At 36.1% G+C, this 18,691-nt stretch overlaps 3 protein-coding genes across 7 annotated transcripts; all 3 read left to right on the top strand.

Moving 5' to 3' along the window:
* Positions 1 to 213: 213 nt before the first annotated feature.
* On the top strand, positions 214 to 5,369 carry IAA9 (indole-3-acetic acid inducible 9). Of its 4 annotated transcripts, XM_086607094.1 has the most exons (7): positions 214 to 319; positions 596 to 669; positions 841 to 1,526; positions 1,616 to 1,842; positions 1,979 to 2,120; positions 4,387 to 4,448; positions 4,974 to 5,369. In XM_086607094.1, exons 3-7 carry the CDS (start codon positions 862 to 864, stop codon positions 5,009 to 5,011), a joined length of 1,134 nt encoding a protein of 377 aa, XP_086463220.1. In that variant the 5' UTR covers positions 214 to 319; positions 596 to 669; positions 841 to 861; the 3' UTR covers positions 5,012 to 5,369. The 4 variants fall into 4 exon arrangements, with proteins under 4 accessions (XP_086463220.1, XP_086463218.1, XP_086463217.1 ...); XM_086607092.1 differs by lacking the exons at positions 214 to 319; positions 596 to 669 and adding an exon at positions 354 to 595; XM_086607091.1 differs by lacking the exon at positions 214 to 319 and having other exon boundaries at positions 445 to 647.
* Positions 5,370 to 8,988: 3,619 nt separating this feature from the next.
* Positions 8,989 to 13,175, top strand: TBL12 (trichome birefringence-like protein (DUF828)). 2 transcript variants are annotated; one of them, XM_086607096.1, is made up of 4 exons: positions 8,989 to 9,793; positions 11,627 to 11,767; positions 12,074 to 12,323; positions 12,424 to 13,175. In XM_086607096.1, the coding sequence occupies exons 1-4, from the start codon at positions 9,264 to 9,266 to the stop codon at positions 12,703 to 12,705; spliced, it is 1,203 nt and encodes a 400-aa protein (XP_086463222.1). In that variant the 5' UTR covers positions 8,989 to 9,263; the 3' UTR covers positions 12,706 to 13,175. The 2 variants fall into 2 exon arrangements, with proteins under 2 accessions (XP_086463222.1, XP_086463223.1); XM_086607097.1 differs by lacking the exon at positions 8,989 to 9,793 and adding an exon at positions 10,532 to 10,814 and having other exon boundaries at positions 11,634 to 11,767.
* Positions 13,176 to 15,688: 2,513 nt separating this feature from the next.
* LOC147502143 (uncharacterized) lies at positions 15,689 to 16,165 on the top strand. Its single transcript, XM_086604453.1, has one exon. The coding sequence runs from the start codon at positions 15,689 to 15,691 to the stop codon at positions 16,163 to 16,165; it is 477 nt and encodes a 158-aa protein (XP_086460579.1).
* The last annotated feature ends 2,526 nt before the right edge of the window (positions 16,166 to 18,691 follow it).

Genomic DNA, 18,691 nt, shown 5'->3' on the forward strand with positions numbered 1-18,691 from the left:
TTGGCTATACAGGGACTATAGAACATTGGATTCAATGGATTACACTAAACATCCATTAGTTTATTATTAGGAGAGCAAAAGCTTAATAATAAATAATTGTGGATCAAAGATTATATATGTACAATGTCAACAGGGTACTTCAAATAGTAATGCAGCAACTCAAACGTTACATTGTTATATATATTAAAGTTAAACGACCCCATTTGATATACTGTGATTGGCTGATAGGTAGGTAGATAAGACATTACAATGATACAATGATAAAACCAACGGTCAGATTTAGTTGAACAGATTACATCCAAACATCGTATTGATCGGAGTAAGTATAAAAGCAAAGCTGTCCAATACTATTCAGACAACACCTTATTATTATTGTAGAAATAAAATTTTATTTTTCATTAAAAATATAAAATATATATATATTAATCAAGAGAGTTTCACTTCACACTTCACAGCAAAGAAAGAAAAGGAAAAAAAAAAAAAAAAAAAAAGTTAGTTGGTTTGTGTACTGAAATGGAGGGACCTTAAAACTTGAATTTCTTCATCTCCTAAAACTTTCTTTCATACATTTTCTTCATCTTCTCACTTATTACAGGTACGTTACAAGAATCTCGAGGTTATTTGAGCTGGTTTTGTTTGGTTTCTTGGTGGGGCTTCTTTCATATCATGGTTTGGTTTAGAATTTGAAGTAATTTTGAAGTCCATGTTTGTTTAGTGTATGTATGTTGTTCTTCAGGTGAAATTTTATATGAAATTTAAAGAAAGGGTACTAACATTTTGGTTCTGATGGGTTTTATGTTTGTTCTGAATGAATTTGGTTGTTTTGATTATTGTAAGCAGGATAATCAATTGTGAATACTGATGAGTCCTCCGGAGGGACAAAGCGGTGTGTCCATAGTGGGTTCGTCGACCTCTCTTGAAAGTGTCTGTCAGAATAATGCGGGGCTGAGAGAGCGTAATTACATGGGCTTATCTGATTCTTCTTCCGCCGACAGCTCTTCTATCTCGAGCTTGTCTGAGGAGAAGAAGAGCTGTTTGAATATGAAAGCAACGGAATTGAGACTCGGGCTACCTGGTTCCCAATCACCTGAAAGGAATGCAGAGCTATGCCTTATTAGCTCTGGGAATCTCGACGAAAAGCCCCTTTTTCCATTGCTTCCTTCAAAGGATGCTATATTCGCACCAAAGGAAAAGACTGTCACATCATCAGGCAACAAACGAGGTTTTTCGGACGCGATGAATGGATTCTCAGATGTGAAAACCAATGCGTTCGCTGAAGGAAATTGGATGTTTCCTCCTTCTAAGTTAGAAACTGCTCAATCTGTGAACACAATGATCTCATCACGATCTTCTCTGAATTTGGGTGTTACGTCTCACAATTTGAAAGACCAGTCTGGTGTTGAATCATCCACACTGAAAGACACTTTACCTTCAAAAGGATCGCATGAAAAGCCTCGTGGTGCTAACGAGAAGAACCAAAACCAGATGACTGTTCCTACTAACTCAAGCATTCCTCCTGCTGCTAAGTAAGTTGGATTTACACATTGTCAAAGAGAGATTTTGTTAATTGGATGTGTTCAGAAATTTTACACTCATGATCTTCCTCTTGTGGCAGGGCGCAGGTTGTTGGTTGGCCACCAATAAGATCATTTAGGAAGAACACATTGTCTACCAATTCGAAGAACAATGAGGAAGTGGATGGCAAGCCTGGTCCGGGTGCCCTGTTCGTGAAGGTTAGCATGGATGGTGCTCCTTACTTACGCAAGGTGGACCTTAAAACTTATTCTGCCTATCAGGATCTTTCTTCGGCCCTTGAGAAAATGTTCAGCTGTTTTACGATAGGTGAGCTGTTTTAGAGTATACAGAAGTTGCTAGAGTTTGCATTTATACTCCTATTATTTGTATTTATGCTGGGTTGATGCATTTGAAGGAAACACTTTTTCTAGCAAGGATTATTGCTCTTTTTGTTCCATTTCAGGTCAGTGTGGGTCCCATGGAGCTCCTGGGAGGGAAGTCCTGAGTGAGAGCAAATTGAGGGATCTTTTGCATGGATCTGAATATGTTCTTACCTATGAGGATAAGGATGGTGACTGGATGCTTGTGGGAGATGTTCCATGGGAGTAAGCTTCAAACTCCTACCTTTTGTTTCCATTTATGCTTTTTAACAATAGAAAAGATATTTTACAAAGACATTCTTATAAGCTTGTATTTTACATGTCTTACCTGTTTTTGTCAAAAAATCTATAGTCAAGATGTCATTAGAAGCAAAAAAGTGATTTAGGAAAAGTTAATGATATCATATAAGACATTCTTATATTAGCTTGTACTTAGGAGATTACATGAGGGGTCCAATACTGCTGTTAAACATCTTGTCAAAAAATCTATAGTCAAGATGTCATTAGAAGCATTGATAAAAGTGATTTAGGAAAAGTTAATGATATCATATAAGACATTCTTATATTAGCTTGTACTTAGGAGATTACATGAGGGGTCCAATACTGCTATTAAACATCTTGTCAAAAAATCTATAGTCAAGATGTCATTAGAAGCATTGATAAAAGCGATTCAGGAAAAGTTAATGATATCATATAAGACATTCTTATATTAGCTTGTACTTAGGAGATTACATGAGGGGTTCTATACTGCTATTAAACATCTTGTCAAAAATTCTATAGTCAAGATGTCATTAGAAGCGTTGATAAAAGCGATTCAGGAAAAGTTAATGATATCATATAAGACATTCTTATATTAGCTTGTACTTTGGAGATTACATGAGGGGTTCAATACTGCTATTAAACATCTTGTCAAAAAGATGCATCAAGACGCACACTAACGTTTGTCAAACGTGTAGTATGGACACTTTTTGGAAAGAAGGGATTATTTTAAAGTCATCCGTTATCTTGCCATTTTGAAATGGGGAAAAAAAGAAGCGTCATTGTAGAGTCTCTGCCTTGTAGTTTGACATGTATACAACACAGGTGTCCACCATACTTGAAGAGCCCTTGTAGTATAGTCAAACACACACTTCTGTGCATGAGGTCAAAGAAGTAGTTTCAATTTGGAGAAATCCTTCACTTACAAGTGGCAACATGATCATACTGAACAACTTAGTTGTGGTCTTTTGCACTTTGATAATCACTATTAATATAAACTTGAAACGAAAATACAAAAGTTCCAAATACTAAAAGGGAAAAGAAAGAAAAAAAATAACTTAGAATGTAAAATAAATTGCAAATCAAATAATTAAATTGCATTCATGCTCTGATGAAAAGGGGTCTTGCGCAACTTGTCCTTGAAAAGAGATGTGGAGGGACTTTAATGATGTGTGGTGTAATTTGGTGATTCAGTTTAATTCTCCACCATAATATAGATCAGGGAAGGATGGCCAGATCTGAGAATCCAATAGAATAGGCTCAGAACAGGCATCCTGCTCTTATAAAATGGATATTGCATAGGAGGCTAACCTGATGAGCTGTGCCGAGGGATAAGAAGCAGAGGGAGAGGGAAAGCGCAGGGGGGTGTTGATAGGATCCATAGCGTAAGATTTTTTTTTTTCTTTCCGTGTGGATAATTAGTGTTAGTAGAATTAGATAGAGTTGGGGAGGGAGTTTGTCACATAATTGCTTATTCAGTTCAGTAAGTTTGAGAGGCTAACCTGATGAGCTGTGCAGAGGGATAAGAAGCAGAGGGAGAGGGAAAGCGCAGGGGGGGGATGTGTTGATAGGATCCCTAGCATAAGATTTTTTTTCTTCCCGTGTGGATAATTAGTGTTAGTAGAATCAGATAGAGTTGGGGAGGGAGTTTGTCACATAATTGCTTATTCAGTTCAGTAAGTTTGAGAGGCCATAATCTAGATGCAGTGATGTAGGATCCTCTTATGTCTAAGAGATTATTTTTACATCATAAATTGGGGATAATTGAGAAGTAACGGGGAGTGAACAAATCTTAGACTCTCATAGGACAGGCTGATAAGTGATGACAGATTTATTGGAAAAATAAAATAAAAATAAAAACCCTACTCTCACAATAGGTAGAATGTGTTTGTATGCTATTTCAGTTGTCTATCAAAAGGAACCCGAGTTTGATTTCTGTCATAACATGATGGCTTTATTGTTGGCAATCTATAACTATGAGTCTGAGCCAAGATGACCATAATTTAAGTAGCGCATGTATTCATGACTTTCCTCTAGAATTTTTTAGTTGGGTAGCACAATGGATCTACCCACCTACATGCATATAGATTACTACTGAACTGCGACAGTCTTACAATGGTGGTATCTTGTTGAGTTATTCTTCTATACTTTCTTTGTTGAAGTAAATGAAGTTTAGAATATCTTATTGCTCACCCTAATTCTCTGAATAAACTTTGTTTTTTAACTGTGGCAGAATGTTTATTGATTCCTGCAAAAGGATGAGGATCATGAAGGGCTCTGATGCCATTGGACTAGGTTCGTTTCTTTTCCATTTACTGATCATGTGGGCCAAGCATTTATATGCTTAGATGCGCATTACCTTGGTTCTAGTATCATGTCATAGCAAACTTGATAATTACATCCACTCCACCAGTTGTTGTACATATAACTAATTTAATATTTAATCATATAAACTTCGGGCCAAAGATGGGGGGGATACATTATTATCTTATCTGATGATCTTGACTTCCGAGCAATTATATGATTTTATTGAATTGGTCGGAGAATAAATCCGCAGAAGGTCATAATTTGTGTAGTGTAGGGGCCATTATTCACACCCAAAAGTTCTACTTGGGTTTAGCAACCTGCATTTGTCCAGATTCTTTACTTTGTCTTTCACATTTTTGCAAACATGTTCACTGTTTCCTTCACGTCCATAGGGGTATAAGCCAAGTTGAAGTGTCAACCAAATGGTAAATGAATACTCTATAAGTACAACGACAAATTTAAGTGAGAATCTCGTAGTTTTACTCCTCATGGGAGCATTTGTTTTCTTTGCAGCTCCAAGGGCCATGGAAAAATCTCGGAACAGGAACTAGCTAGTGTCTGGACATGGTAATTGCTTTCTGGCCGGCAGTCAAAAGGAAGACCATGTGGAAAGCATGCAAAGGTTTATATAGTCTGCAGTGAGATGGGCTGGTCAGAATGCAGACCATGGGTAGCGTCTCTCATATCAGATTTGTTAGAAGCTTGTGTTTTGATTTATCGTGAGTATGTTTTTATCATGTACTTCTAAGAACAAATATTTGGAAGTTCTTCGCAAGTTATCTTATTATTACTGTTTGGCAAGTCCTTGTTTCCTACAGGGACTCTATAGCCTGTGAAGTGTGTTGTGTTAGGTATGATGGACGTGTCTGTTTGACATATATGAGCTTAAAAAATATGTTTTCTTCTTTATTGGCAGCAATCTTTGTGGTTGTGTGATTAGGAAATTAGGCACTGTTTTATTCCCTCGTAATACTTGTGCCCTTAAAGTTTTAATCTGCAGAGAAATATGAGATAAACTAACAATGTCAGAGCTAATGCTATTGAAATACTTTTCTAGGATGAAAATTGTAATGGGAGAAAGTGCCCTTAAAGTTTTAATCTGCAGAGAAATATGAGATAAACTAACAATGTCATAGCTAATGCTATTGAAATACTTTTCTAGGATGAAAATTGTAATGGGAGAAAAAAAACGTTCAACTTGGTGTCTCTTCTTGTTGATTTCATTATCTTTGCTGGATTCTATTTTGTATTATGCAATATTTCCCTTTCTAAATAAAGTATTGCCGGCAAAAATGTTTGACAAATTGTTCAGCATGTATATTATTGGTGGTAGGTTGGGTCCGATGACTGGGACATTGTCTTCGTTTTTTCGCTTCTTAATGTATCATATGCTGTTCCCTATCAATTCATTATTTCTCGCTTACACTGCTTGATTGTGCTATGCATTTGGTGCTCCAATGTTAGAGGACAGGCAAACTAGCAGCCAACTAGTGTCAGATTGAATATGTTTGGATTTACTTTGTTGTTTTCTTTTATTTGTAACTTCTTGTTGAATCTGTTAGTGAAAATATTCTAGAGATTCCTATGAGGATAGCTGTGTGTCGTACACTCGTACTAGCGTGTTTCATCCAGAGATGCAATTCATAAAAAAGTGGAGAATCCACTTATTTTGCCCATTTTTGGAGGTCTCAAAGGGGCGTGGAATCAAGATAGAGCACTATCTATCACATTTTGATGATACATTCCGTACCTTGCTAAAAAAACCAATAAATTTTGGGTAATTTTTTAACCCCCACAGGGCACGGTTTGAAAACCCCCATTTTGTTTGAGTTTGCCCCCACTCGCTTTTGTGTCAGCCTGACGTTGGAATTTTAGCTATTGACCATTTTACCCTTATGAAATATTGCCCCCACATTAACACGTTAAACCTAGCTTTTTGAAAACCCCCCAAAGCGTTGCCATTATTATCGATTATGTGAAGAAGAAGTGGAGAATTTAAACCAATATGTTTTTCCTATTTTGGTCCGGATGATCTTCTTGAAAAGAATGTTTTGGAACCACATGATAATGGACTAGTTGAATCAACAATGTTCAAATGGTATTTATTGTAATGAAATGATATTGGGATTTTGTTTAGCGTGGATGTTTGGCATTTGGATTCATAAGGTATAAAAGGATTGTACACAAGTCGGCTATAATCCTAGTTTAGGTCCAAACAAGCTTGGTGGCTATATATATAGCATTGGTGGAGGTTTTTTAAAATTGTGGCTGGGGTTTTGGTGGAGAAGGAAGGAGCAATGGTTGGGCAAGAAGGAACAGCAAGGTTGTTGTTGAAAACAATTTCACCACAATGTGATTTTCGTGTATTATTTCAAAGTGTGAATCTTGGGGAAATAATTGTCAATAGGCATGCTTATTGTGTGAACTGGAAAAACTTTGTGTTAAACATCATTTGAGATAAATTGATTGGTGATAAAAGATTGATATTGATGTATGGATGCAATCTTGTAATTGTTTTCTCATTTTAATTGTTCATTATATTATATACAAGTAAGAACTAGCATCATAGAATTCATCATATGTCTTTCATGAATGAATGTTAAGATGATACCACTATGTACAAGATTATTTGTTTGGTTTATTAAGAACTTTTAGAGTTCTAATAGGGATGCTTTTATCTAAATTGCAAAGTTCCTTAATCTACCATGGTTGGAGAAGAAGATGGCGTAACCCAATGCTAGAAGAAAGTAGTTCATACACGGTAAAGACGGGGTAAAAATTTAAATATATTAAAGTGACCAATGCTAGAAGAAAGTTTGTTGTTGTTCACATAGAAGGCGATAAACGACAAAATAAAAATTTACGTGTTAGTGGTAGGGGTAAATTTTCTATATACAAGGGGTAAATAATGGCAATGTTTGGGGGTTTTCGCAAAATTAGGTTTAATTTAATGTGGGGGCAATATTTCATAAGGGTAAAATGGTCAATAGCTAAAATACCAACGCCCTCTAAATTGACGGAGTGGGGGCAAACTCAAATGATTTTAAAATGGGGGTTTAGTCAAACCGCTTTAAATTTTAAGTCAAAATTACCCATAAATTTTTTGGGCACGTAAGAATGTATGTTGTTGTGTTTGCTCGCTGTCAGCCTGTGTTGGAATATTAAGCTATGTGCTGTTTGACTTTGCCCCATAGCTTAACAAATTTGTTATCGATGGAAAACTCGTCGTGGGGACTTCACTGTGTTTCTATTGTTATTGTGTTTTACTCGTTATGTCGTTCATAGTGAAGATTGTTTTGTTTAGCGTAAAAAGTTTGGCATTTGCATATATAGGACACAAGTATGCAAACCTTACTACGCATTGGTTTTTTTAAGTCTTGAAACCTGTCCGTCGAGATCAATAGTTAGCATGGTTTATTTGGATTCTAATTGTAAATAGTAATTGTAATTATATAGGAGAGACTCATTTATTTTATTTTTTTAAACAAAATGAGAGATAATTATGTTATTTGAGTGAGATTAGGAAGATTATTTTAAATTATCAATAATAAAATAGAGCTTGTGTTTAATTTCAATGTGGAAAATGGGGTAATTATTTAATTTAAGTGACATTAGAGAAGTGTTTCTAAATTATTAATAAATAAAAATAGACCTTATTCAAATTATATTAATAAAAATATGATTTATTCTAAATTTAGTGAGGGAGGTATTTCTAAATTAATTAAATAAAGAGATTTAAATTTGCCTACTCGAGAGTTAAGGAGGCTTCCGAATGACCCGGCTATCATATAGTGTAGAGATATAAAGACTCCATTGCAGTCCAACAATTCCTTAGCAAAACAACTCCCCAAAGTAAATAGATGTTGTTAATCAAGTGAGTAGAGCGAACTAAGGGTGTGTTTGTTATGATGGAAACACTATGGAAAGGAAATAAAAATAAGAATGGTCCACCTTTTCTATAGTTTTTAAGGCGTTTGTTTACCTATGGAAGAAAATGAGTTTTTCCATATGGAAACAAAATCATGGAAATGGAAAAAGTTTTGTGTCCTTTAAAATTTTGTGGAAAGGAAAGGAAATAGATTGATAGGCACTTCTACTAATATACCCATGACCCAACAATACAATTATTTATTTTCATAGTTTTTGCAAACAAATATGATTATTCCTTTATCCAGTTTTTACTTTTCTTTCACCACTTTACCAAACACATACTAAGAAGGGGTATATAGTCAAAAATATGATTATTTTTTTTCCATTCCATTCTATTCCATAGTGGACCACTAATTTTATTTCTAAGAGGGGGTATATAGTCAAAAATATTGTTTGTTGGTTTCTGTCTGTCATCAGTCTCTCTTATGACACTTTTAACAGCCTAATTTAGCAGCTCTCCATTAGACTTGCTCTTATTAGCAAAACAACTATCCAAATGTAAATAGATGTTGCTAATCAAGTGAACGGATCGAACTAAGAGGAGTATGTGGCTCAAAATGTTATTTCGTTGGTTTCTGTTGGTGACTGTCATAGTCTTCCTCTCCGCTCATTCCCCACTGCTAAGTGTTATACTAGTTTAATTCACTGTCCAATAATCAGAATATGCAAACCAACAAACAAATGTCATTCTTACGAAAATAAAAATCAAAGGTCGAAGTTGAATTATATGGTCACCGCGCATCACTATGGTAGATTTGGATTCTGGTATTTTATATTCCAGTGTTTATTCTCAAATTATCGTCACCAAAAATATCGTGACATTTCACGAAACTTTGCACTGCACAAAACCATTTTTCCACGAAAGAGAAAACAATGGCGTCAAAGCTGTCTTCAACAATTTTGATATGGCTCATATTACTAACGTGTTTACTTGTCTACTTGTACTCCTCAATTCTTCCCTTATACACTCCAACACCCAAACCTTCAAATCTCTCTTTCAAACCCAAACACTGCAACTTCTTCAAAGGACATTGGATTCTAGACTTTAAAAAAAAGCCCCTTTATAATGAAGCATGCCCATTTCATAGAAACTCATGGAACTGTATTAAAAACCAAAGAGAAAACATGGTAAATATTAATTCATGGAAATGGATGCCTGAAAATGATTGTGGGTTAGAACAAGTGGATCCTGTTAAGTTTTTGGAGTTTATGAGGGATAAGAGTATTGGGTTTGTTGGTGATTCTTTGAATGAGAATTTCTTGGTTTCTTTTTTATGTGTACTTCATTTGGCGGATGGGAGTGGGAAGAAGTGGAAGAGAAAGGGTGCTTGGAGAGGTGGATATTTTCCTAAGTTTAATGTTACCGTTGCGTATCATCGGGCGGTTTTGCTTGCGAAATACGAGTAAGTGTATTGTCTTTGAGTTATAGTACATTGTTTAAGTTTGATGAATGTGAAATGTATTTGTAGTTTTATATTAGTCGTTGTAGTGTTACTGAATAGAATGTGAAGTTTGCGTGGCGGTATAGGACCTACTTTGGCATTGAGTTTAAGGTATGGGATTACTGGAAATGCTTAAGGAATTCGTAATGTGATTCCGTTTTGAATGAGGGGGTGAAATTTGTGTGTTGTTGTTGAGTTGTTGGACAGTGAACGATGATTGAAATTGTAGCGTAGATACATTTGAGTAGGAATATGATTAAAATGGTATGAAATCGAAAGCACATCGAGTGATATAGCTATTTTTAAACACTTTTAGGCATGCAATGCCTACAAACTTGAAGAAATGTCTTCTTCTGGTGATGAAGAACTACACTTTTTAAAAGAAAGTTATTATTGTTTAATGTTCTGAATAGGTTACGTGTGATATAGCTTTCGGGCCAAATTGGTTAGTAACATTTGGGAAAGATGTGGAAAATGTTTGAGAGCCAGCCTATCTGGATTATTGGTCGGAAGGGAAAGATAGGTTTTTTTTTTGGAACTTGGACCGCTCGTGATTTTACTGATTTAGCAGGCACGTCTGTGAAGACTCATGACAATGTGGCAGGCCTTTGGCACTCTCACTAGGGTGATTCCTTCAGGACGCCCATGAAGCACAAAAAGTGATTTCTTTTTTGTAATTTGGTGTTCATCGCCTGTCTTTTACAATGCCTCGTTGAGTGCATTCAAAAATTAAGTTTTGTCGAAAACTGGCTTGCACATTAAATATTGTGACATTACGAATGTCAAAATTCAATATGTTTGAAAAAAATTCTAACTCCATTATGTCACCTTTTCCCTCCTACACATGAGCACTGTACTCCTTTACCTCTTTTGTCATGGTCTTCACCAGGTGATACATCTTAACGCAATCTGGCAACATCATGAAGTAATAATTGAAATCGAGAATGCCTCAACCCCCTCCAAGCCATTGATTAAGCTTCAAGTAAGATTTTGTTTTTTTCCCAGAAACCCATTCTGTTTTGTTATATAAACTTGTATTTATTTAGATCGAAGCAATCTATTGAGAAAGAGCTACCAAATGGAACAGATTGAAGAGACATAACACTGCCTAATAGACTAATTCTTTTTAATTGAGTAACTCCCAACAGAAATTAAAGCACTAGGATACTGCTTCCTTTATTTGTTTGTACGAATGGAAAGTCAACATATTAATAGAAAATTGTCATGTTATAACAAATATCTACATAAGCGTTAAGAAAAGCAAGGAAAATTAGAAGAATTTTCTCAGTCCGGACTGATGTCTAAGAGCCAGAATCATACTTTTTATGTATCTATGCTAGAGTTTTCAATTCCATTCATTATGTGGCTTCTGTTCAAAATAGGTTGATCTTTTGCAAACTATTACAAGAATTTTTGGTTGTCAGACCATTCTAGAAGGAATATAGTTTAAGGTGACTGTAAAATATGAAATAAGCACTTTTGTTAGTTCCTTGTACTTCATTTTATTTGCTAAAAGAATCTTTATGTGCCGGGCGTAATTTTTCATTCAAGAATGAAATATCCATGCATCTGCTAGTGACAATGTAAATCTTTACGAATTATAACTTGATGTCTGTACATCTTTTTAACATCGGAGCTTACTCTGTTAATGTGGTTGAGTGGTGTTAGTTTTTACTAAGTTTTAATTTTGCCATTCTATAGCAAATGATTAGTTCCAGATGTCATTTGATTTACTACTAGTTCTATCTTAAGTATATATGCAATATCTTACCTACTCTTACTGATTATGAAAAGGTGGCAGCCTGCAAAAGCTTTAAACCTCTCAGGCAACGATGAACTGAAGGGAGTGTACCGCGTAGATGTTGATATTCCAGCAGATGATTGGGTTGAGGCTGCCAAATTCTACAATGTCCTTGTGTTTAATACTGGGCACTGGTAATGAATTTTCTTATCTGTTTGTAAAAACCATTAATCCAAATACTCCTGTCTTGTTACCTTCTTCTATATGTTGAAGATCTTGTGTGTTCTGTAACCCATCTCTGCACTTATTACTAGACATTTGGAGATCATGTTTGTTATTGTGTATACTATAGTCTTGGAATGAATCTGCGCAGCTTAATCTGATAGTGATCATCTTTTGATTTTGGCATTTTTGTTTTTGGTACTAGCATTTGTTCTGTTTCAGTTACATGGTAACAAATGAAGTTAAGAAGTAACATTCCATTTTTTTGTTTGAATTAGGTGGGGCATTGATAAGTTTCCCAAGGAGAAACCACTTGTCTTCTATAAGAAAGGACAACCAATACTTCCCCCGCCCGGATTGTTAGACGGTCTTAAAGTTGTTCTTGAGAACATGATTTCCTATATTGAAAGGAAAGTTCCTCATGAGACTCTCAAGTTTTGGCGAATGCAATCACCTAGACATTTTTATGGTGGGGAATGGAATCGAAACGGAAGTTGCATGTACAATGAACCTCTTGCAGAAGGACAGGTAGAACTGATCATAGACCTAATGCCTCTTTTAGCTCTATGAGTGTATTTTCATTATCATTTTGTGTTAGTAAGATGAGTCTAAACTGATAACTGGACAGCTTGACACATGGTTTGATCCCAGCAATGGAGGTGTAAACAAAGATGCAAGACAAGTTAATGGTCTTATTAAAGAAGCATTACGAGACACAGATATTCAGTTGCTAGATCTAACTCATTTGAGTGAGTTCAGAGCAGATGCCCATCCAGCAATTTGGTTAGGAAAGAAAGATGCAGTTGCAATCTGGGGCCAGGACTGCCTGCACTGGTGCCTCCCTGGGGTTCCAGACACATGGGTAGACATCTTGTCAGCTTCAATCCAGTATAACTTGGAAAGTGGGTAATAAAAGGTCAAAGGTTGTGGGATTGCTTTGAAACTCCCAGATTAAGGCGACTTGCAAAGTTGGTTCTTCTCAGGTGCAGACGACATCAAGAGAATGAGCTGTTGAGCCATGCTTGCTATAGACAGATCTGCATGAGCAAACTTTGTTTATTTTGGCACGAGTATAAAGAAGGGGTACATCAGGGAAACCATCTGCTCGTTAGCTGTTTCCGTATTTGCGTTTATCTCTAGTGTGGGAGGTGGGATAAGGCCTTCCTTACTTGTGGAGAATCCAGGATCGTATGGAGTATGGACCAAGTTTGTACTGATTAATTTTTACATTCTTTTTTTACTGATTAATTATATGAACGCGAATTCCGATCTATACAGCCTCCTTTTTTTCTTTTCTAGAAGCTACTACATTGTTTTTTATTTGTTGGAATGAACCATATTTCTAGATATATATATACATTCATGGAACACATTTGTTGAGGGCTTGTTGTCAGTCAGTATACTAGCTTATTGCTGCATGGAAAGAGGGCTAAGTGGCTAACTAGATTGAGAAGCAAAATCCTCTGTTTTTCTGTCCCTTTTTTTTCTTTCCAGGTGAAAACATTACACATCAGCTTCCTGAACCGTGAGGACGCTTTGGATTGCACATTAAGTTGGTATGTTCATGTTTCACTGCTGTTCAAATATTTTTTTAACACTGCATAAAATACTTTAGGTTTCTCATCTAAAGTGGATTCTTAGTTGATGAGTTTCCATTCCACTTTCTTCACTCGGATAAGCATGACCCACTGTACCTGCTCAATTCACTTATGTACTATCTTGACCACTGAATTACATACCACCCAACATGGGGCAGTTCTACAGCATTCCACCTAGGTTCCTCACTTCATTCCTTATATATTTGTTGGATTTGAGTGCTACCATATATCTATACAATTCATGATTGCACCTTTTGACTACTTTCAGAGTTTCGGGCTGGCTGATGTTTTTCCCTTTGAAATGTTGTTGGTCTTATATTATGTTATCTTAGTGTTCGTTGCATTATTCAGTGCCTGCTTCATCATGATCAATTGACTAGATAATTCCAATTAAATTCTTGATGCAACTGTTAATGGCCCAATTTGATTATTTGTGTAAACTTTATCATCCATAGTGCTTTGGTCCTTTGGGTTTAATCTTATAAAGTTAGGAACTTGGGATGTTGGCGTTTGTCTCTATCAAGGGATCACCTTTTGTTCCAAACACCCCTCTTTGTGGAGCAGATGTGACACCCCTAGGGAGTTACTGTTTCTGGTGGTGTCGTTGATATCAATACCTACATTTGAATGTGGTAACTGGTAAGTGATTAAAGTCAATATAAGATCAAATTGCATGATGTCTGTTGACTTGTTCCAACTGTCCACGTATCTTTGCTTACTAACAAACCGATCTTTGAAAATCCAATCAAGCCACGTCTGAACTCTCAAGACACGACCATCAGATTTTTCCCAAGCCAGCTCTTGGAATGAGTTCACTAAATTTTTAGCACGAGTAGCTTGTGATCAATCGTTAATCGCTACAGGGTTCTAAAACTTTGTGGGTGAAGCCTTAATTACTTGGTTATTATGGTTGCAGTTTATCTTCTTCACACTTACATTTAGTATTAGACTATTAGGTATCAATAGTACTTGTTGCTCCTATCTAAAATTCTCTCAATCCCTACTGTGGCAAAAGTTTAATAGCTAGAAGGTGGCTGGACCTTACAAGAATATATGGTGTCTCAAGAAACGTGGAGTGGATTTAACTCAGTGTACCACAAAACTGGGTCCACTAAGTTGCTCCTACTAGAACATAGGTGCAACCAATCTAGAGTCTAGGCTGACAACCAAGTTAATACCAAGATTTTAATGTAAAGCGATTCTGCCATTTTAGGACTGGACCATGAAATCTGGTAGGAGTGGTTTTCTGTTTCCAATGTATTCTCTGCCTACAATTATGTGTAAACAGACAGTCCCAGCAGTCTGTTTTCAGCAGCAAAGAGCTTCTTGATATCGAAAATGACATGGTTTCAGGCTACTTGGAAAGCTAGATACAGGAAGCCTGGTACTCTTGGAAGGTCGCCTGTGCTTGATAGTGGTGTTGATGATGTTAACCCCGTATGGTCCTTCAGCTAATGCAAAACCAGATCTGGTGCTATCTCGGTGGTCCATTTTAATTCCTAGTCTTATTGCTTTCAGTAAGTTGACAGGGTCCTAACTCCTAAATGATAGCGCATACACATAATCACTACTAGTTAGGTTAAGGCATTTACCTTTGATCCAATTCATAGCTTCATTGGTTCAAGTCTTTAAGACTATGCCAACCTTCCAAACGATAAGTGGGGAAGGACAGAGACCTTGAGGGGTTTATAGGGAAGGATAAGATTTGGAAGAGTGGCCAGGCTAATTACCAAAAGGATGCCAGGTTATATTCTTTCTTGTGACTTTGGATCACAAGAAATGTCTCGTTCTGTGCTCTAACAAAAGGGGTCCGGAAACCTTCAGTAAACAGAGTACGACCGACACCCCACCCCCACCCCCTCCCAATTAGTAGATGTAGGTACGGGAGAATCAGGCATCTCCTTGTTTTTGCTTGGGTGAGGCACTAATGCCTCGGGCAGATCCTTTTTGGTTAACTGTACGCAATTATGGCACCAGTCCCAGTGGGTTGTTTTTTTCTCTCCAGTGCTAGTGCTACTGTTATAGATTTACTCACGTTTCTTCCGTGTAATCCATGCAAGGGAAAATCATCCCCAATCCCAACCAAAGGAAGTGGTACATAATTCTAGACATAGGTTTTTTATTTTAAAATTTTAATAATATAAATCTATACAAATATCGAAATATGTAGGAACTTTAATGTCGGCATGTCGATATATGTTAAACTTTCTTCGCGGTATATGTTCAACTCCTCCTGAGTCCTGACATGAAACCCTAACGTTTCCTTTCTTGAATACAAAAATCTCAAAATCCAAAATGGCATTAAGGGCACCTTTATTTTCACCTAATTTCATCCCAAAATCTCAAACCCACTCTTTCCCCTCCAGACCCTTTTCAGTAAATTTCAATTTCAAGCTATCTTGCAAAAATGACAACAGCATAAGTGATGCAGAATTAGCAGCAGAAATGGCAAAAATAAAAACCCAACTAGTCCAAAAAGAAGAAGCCATGAAAAAGAGTAAAGAGATTTTATTAAATGAGTTTTGCAAGTATCTTGGGCTAGAAACAGAGGTTGTGAAAGACAAGTGGGGGAAAATGGATGGCATTGAGAAAATGGTTTGGGCTAAAGGTTTTGTTAATGACTGGGGTGAAGCTTTTCATCCTTTGTCTTCAAAGTCTGTTTTAGAAATGGTGGATGAATGTTTAGTTGAAGAAAAAGAAGACCCATCTACTGTTTCTTCTACTTCTTTTAATCTTGATAGTATAAAGAAGATGATTGGGTTTTGGGAATAGTTTGATTGTGTTAATGTTGTTATTTTAAAGATAATGCTGGATTAGTTTAGTGGTGTTATATTTCATTATAGAATGTTTGGTTTTTTTTTACTTTTGTTCTATGCAAATTTCTTGACTTCACTAAACCTGGTATAATAATAATGAAGATTGGTATATCTGGAAGTGGAAATGTGGTGCTGTTTTTCAGCAAGGATCTTTGCATTCATGCATTGGTATTTGGTAGCTACTCAATCTAACAATAATTGAGAATGATTCCTGTGAAAAGGTTTACTATTGCAAGACTTTGTACTCATTGTGCTAAAATACTAGGTTGTGAGCCAATAATTGAGAATGAATTATTGGCTCAGTTAAGTTTTGCTAATACTAGTTTAGTTTATGATGGCATCTAATGGGTGGTTGGTTAGTTTGGACATTGGAGGGGAGGGAGAGGGAATTTAGGTTCACCCTCCTACTTTGTCAACTTCCCTAGTCTGTCTAACACTAACACGTTACTAACACCATAGTTCATTTGGATTGTGGCCGTGTAGCTGACGCTCACCTCAAAGTGATGTTGAGCACTGCCAACTGAAATGTGCATGGTAATGTCAGAATAATAAGCAGAAGGAAAGAAGAACATAGTTAGAATAAGTTGTTCTCAAGTGAAACTAGGTTTGATCTTGTAATGACTAAACTTGATATATATGTGTATTATTTAGTCAGAGAAAAGCTCATGTAAAAACTATTCTTCTCGAGGGAGGGCAGAATTGAAAAGCACCTCCTTCATAGAAATCAAAGACAACTACCTCAGTAGCGTCAGGGATATCTATGGGATACAATCATACAACTCAATTGACTTTGGCATGGTTTGCCAACAACTAGCACAGCACTGCCCAATAACCACGTTGATTTCAGTATTTCACGCAGTATAACAATTGATTACTCTTCTCAACGTACAATGCTGCTCATTTTCTTGGAAGCGTCTTGAAGAGTCGCATTCATACAGCGGGAAATAAGTTGAGCACTGTACTCACTAGTACAGAACAGGTCGACATTGATATGAAGTTGGTACATACGAAAGCATCTCAAGTTAAACTTGGAAATATATGGCATAACAGTGGCGTTTTCGCAACGGCTTACGCTATCATTTGGCATGTTTGCTTGGATCAAAATGCTTCTGGATTCTATAACGTACCTTCGTTACTCAGTAGGACCAAGGACATCAAATTATTCAGGTTTTGATTGAACTCATTGATCTATTGATTGTCTTCCTTATGTTGTTCCACGTATATTTATACAGACCTCTTGTGATTGATAATTTCGAAAAATCTAACAAGTGCAGAGTCACACTCTTGATTTATGATTCCAGTTGGTCATGGGACCTAAATCCGTCCTACTAAAATTTAATCCCAAGTACTAGAGAATATGAGTTTATGAGAGAAATTCGCCTCGCCCCACTAGTATAAATTGTTGGCACAGAAAATGATCCTACCATTTTTCTGGAGTCACTGGAAAGCTCTTACAATCATAGTGACAAAATTCTCCGATTTTTTTAAAAAGTCACCAACGTGAATTAGGTGTGGCTGTGTGCCGAATTTACTCACCAATTAGCGTCACTAACAAAATAACCGACATTTAACATGTTTATAACACATTTTGTGATATTTCTATACATTTTTTACAACTCATTTTTTTTTTCTTAAACAAAATTATCCGAATTTACTTCCGCATTAATACCGAATCCGAACTTTGTTACTATGATTACAATATGAAAGTTTGAAACATTGAATGAGACCAGTTCCCACTAATAAAGACGTCAACTTTTAGGTACTATGGTTAGTGAATAACAGGAAGAAACTCTCCGGGACAGATTGGGAGAAAAAATAACTCGTAAGGACATTTTTGTTTTTTAATCACTCACAAATGCCGGGTAAATGAAAAGTCAAGTATATTTTACGTGAAATTAAAAACGGTTCAGATAGATGAAATGTCAAGTATACCCCTAATGCAAAATAATAAGCGGCTCGGCCCAACCAAAATAACCCAATGTATATAGTATGAACAATGATTGTTTGTACCTATTTAATGTATGAATAATCATTGTTCATACCTCATCATGAGCTATTAACAATCATATGAACAATGTTCATATCTATTTGGGGTTTGAACAATCAATGTTCATGCCTCAAGATAATATATGATCATTAAAACACTTATTAGAGTATAATTAATTATTCATACCTATTGTTAATATTTTAACATGAGCATTCATTGTTCATATGAATATGAACACTCATTGTTCATATCTATTTGGGGTATGAACAATCACTATTCATACCTCAATATGAGCTATGAACACTCATTGTTCATACCTATTTGGGGTATGAACAATTAATGTTCATACTTCAATATAATGTATGATCAGTAAGAATATTTATTAGAGTATGAACAATGAACAATCATTGTTCATACTCTTTATACATTAACATAATGCATGATCAGTAAGAACACTTATTGGAGTATGAACAATCACTGTTCACACTTCAACGT

The sequence above is a fragment of the Coptis chinensis genome, chromosome 4, assembly GCF_015680905.1.
Source record: "Coptis chinensis isolate HL-2020 chromosome 4, ASM1568090v1, whole genome shotgun sequence".
Taxonomy (NCBI): Eukaryota; Viridiplantae; Streptophyta; class Magnoliopsida; order Ranunculales; family Ranunculaceae; genus Coptis; species Coptis chinensis.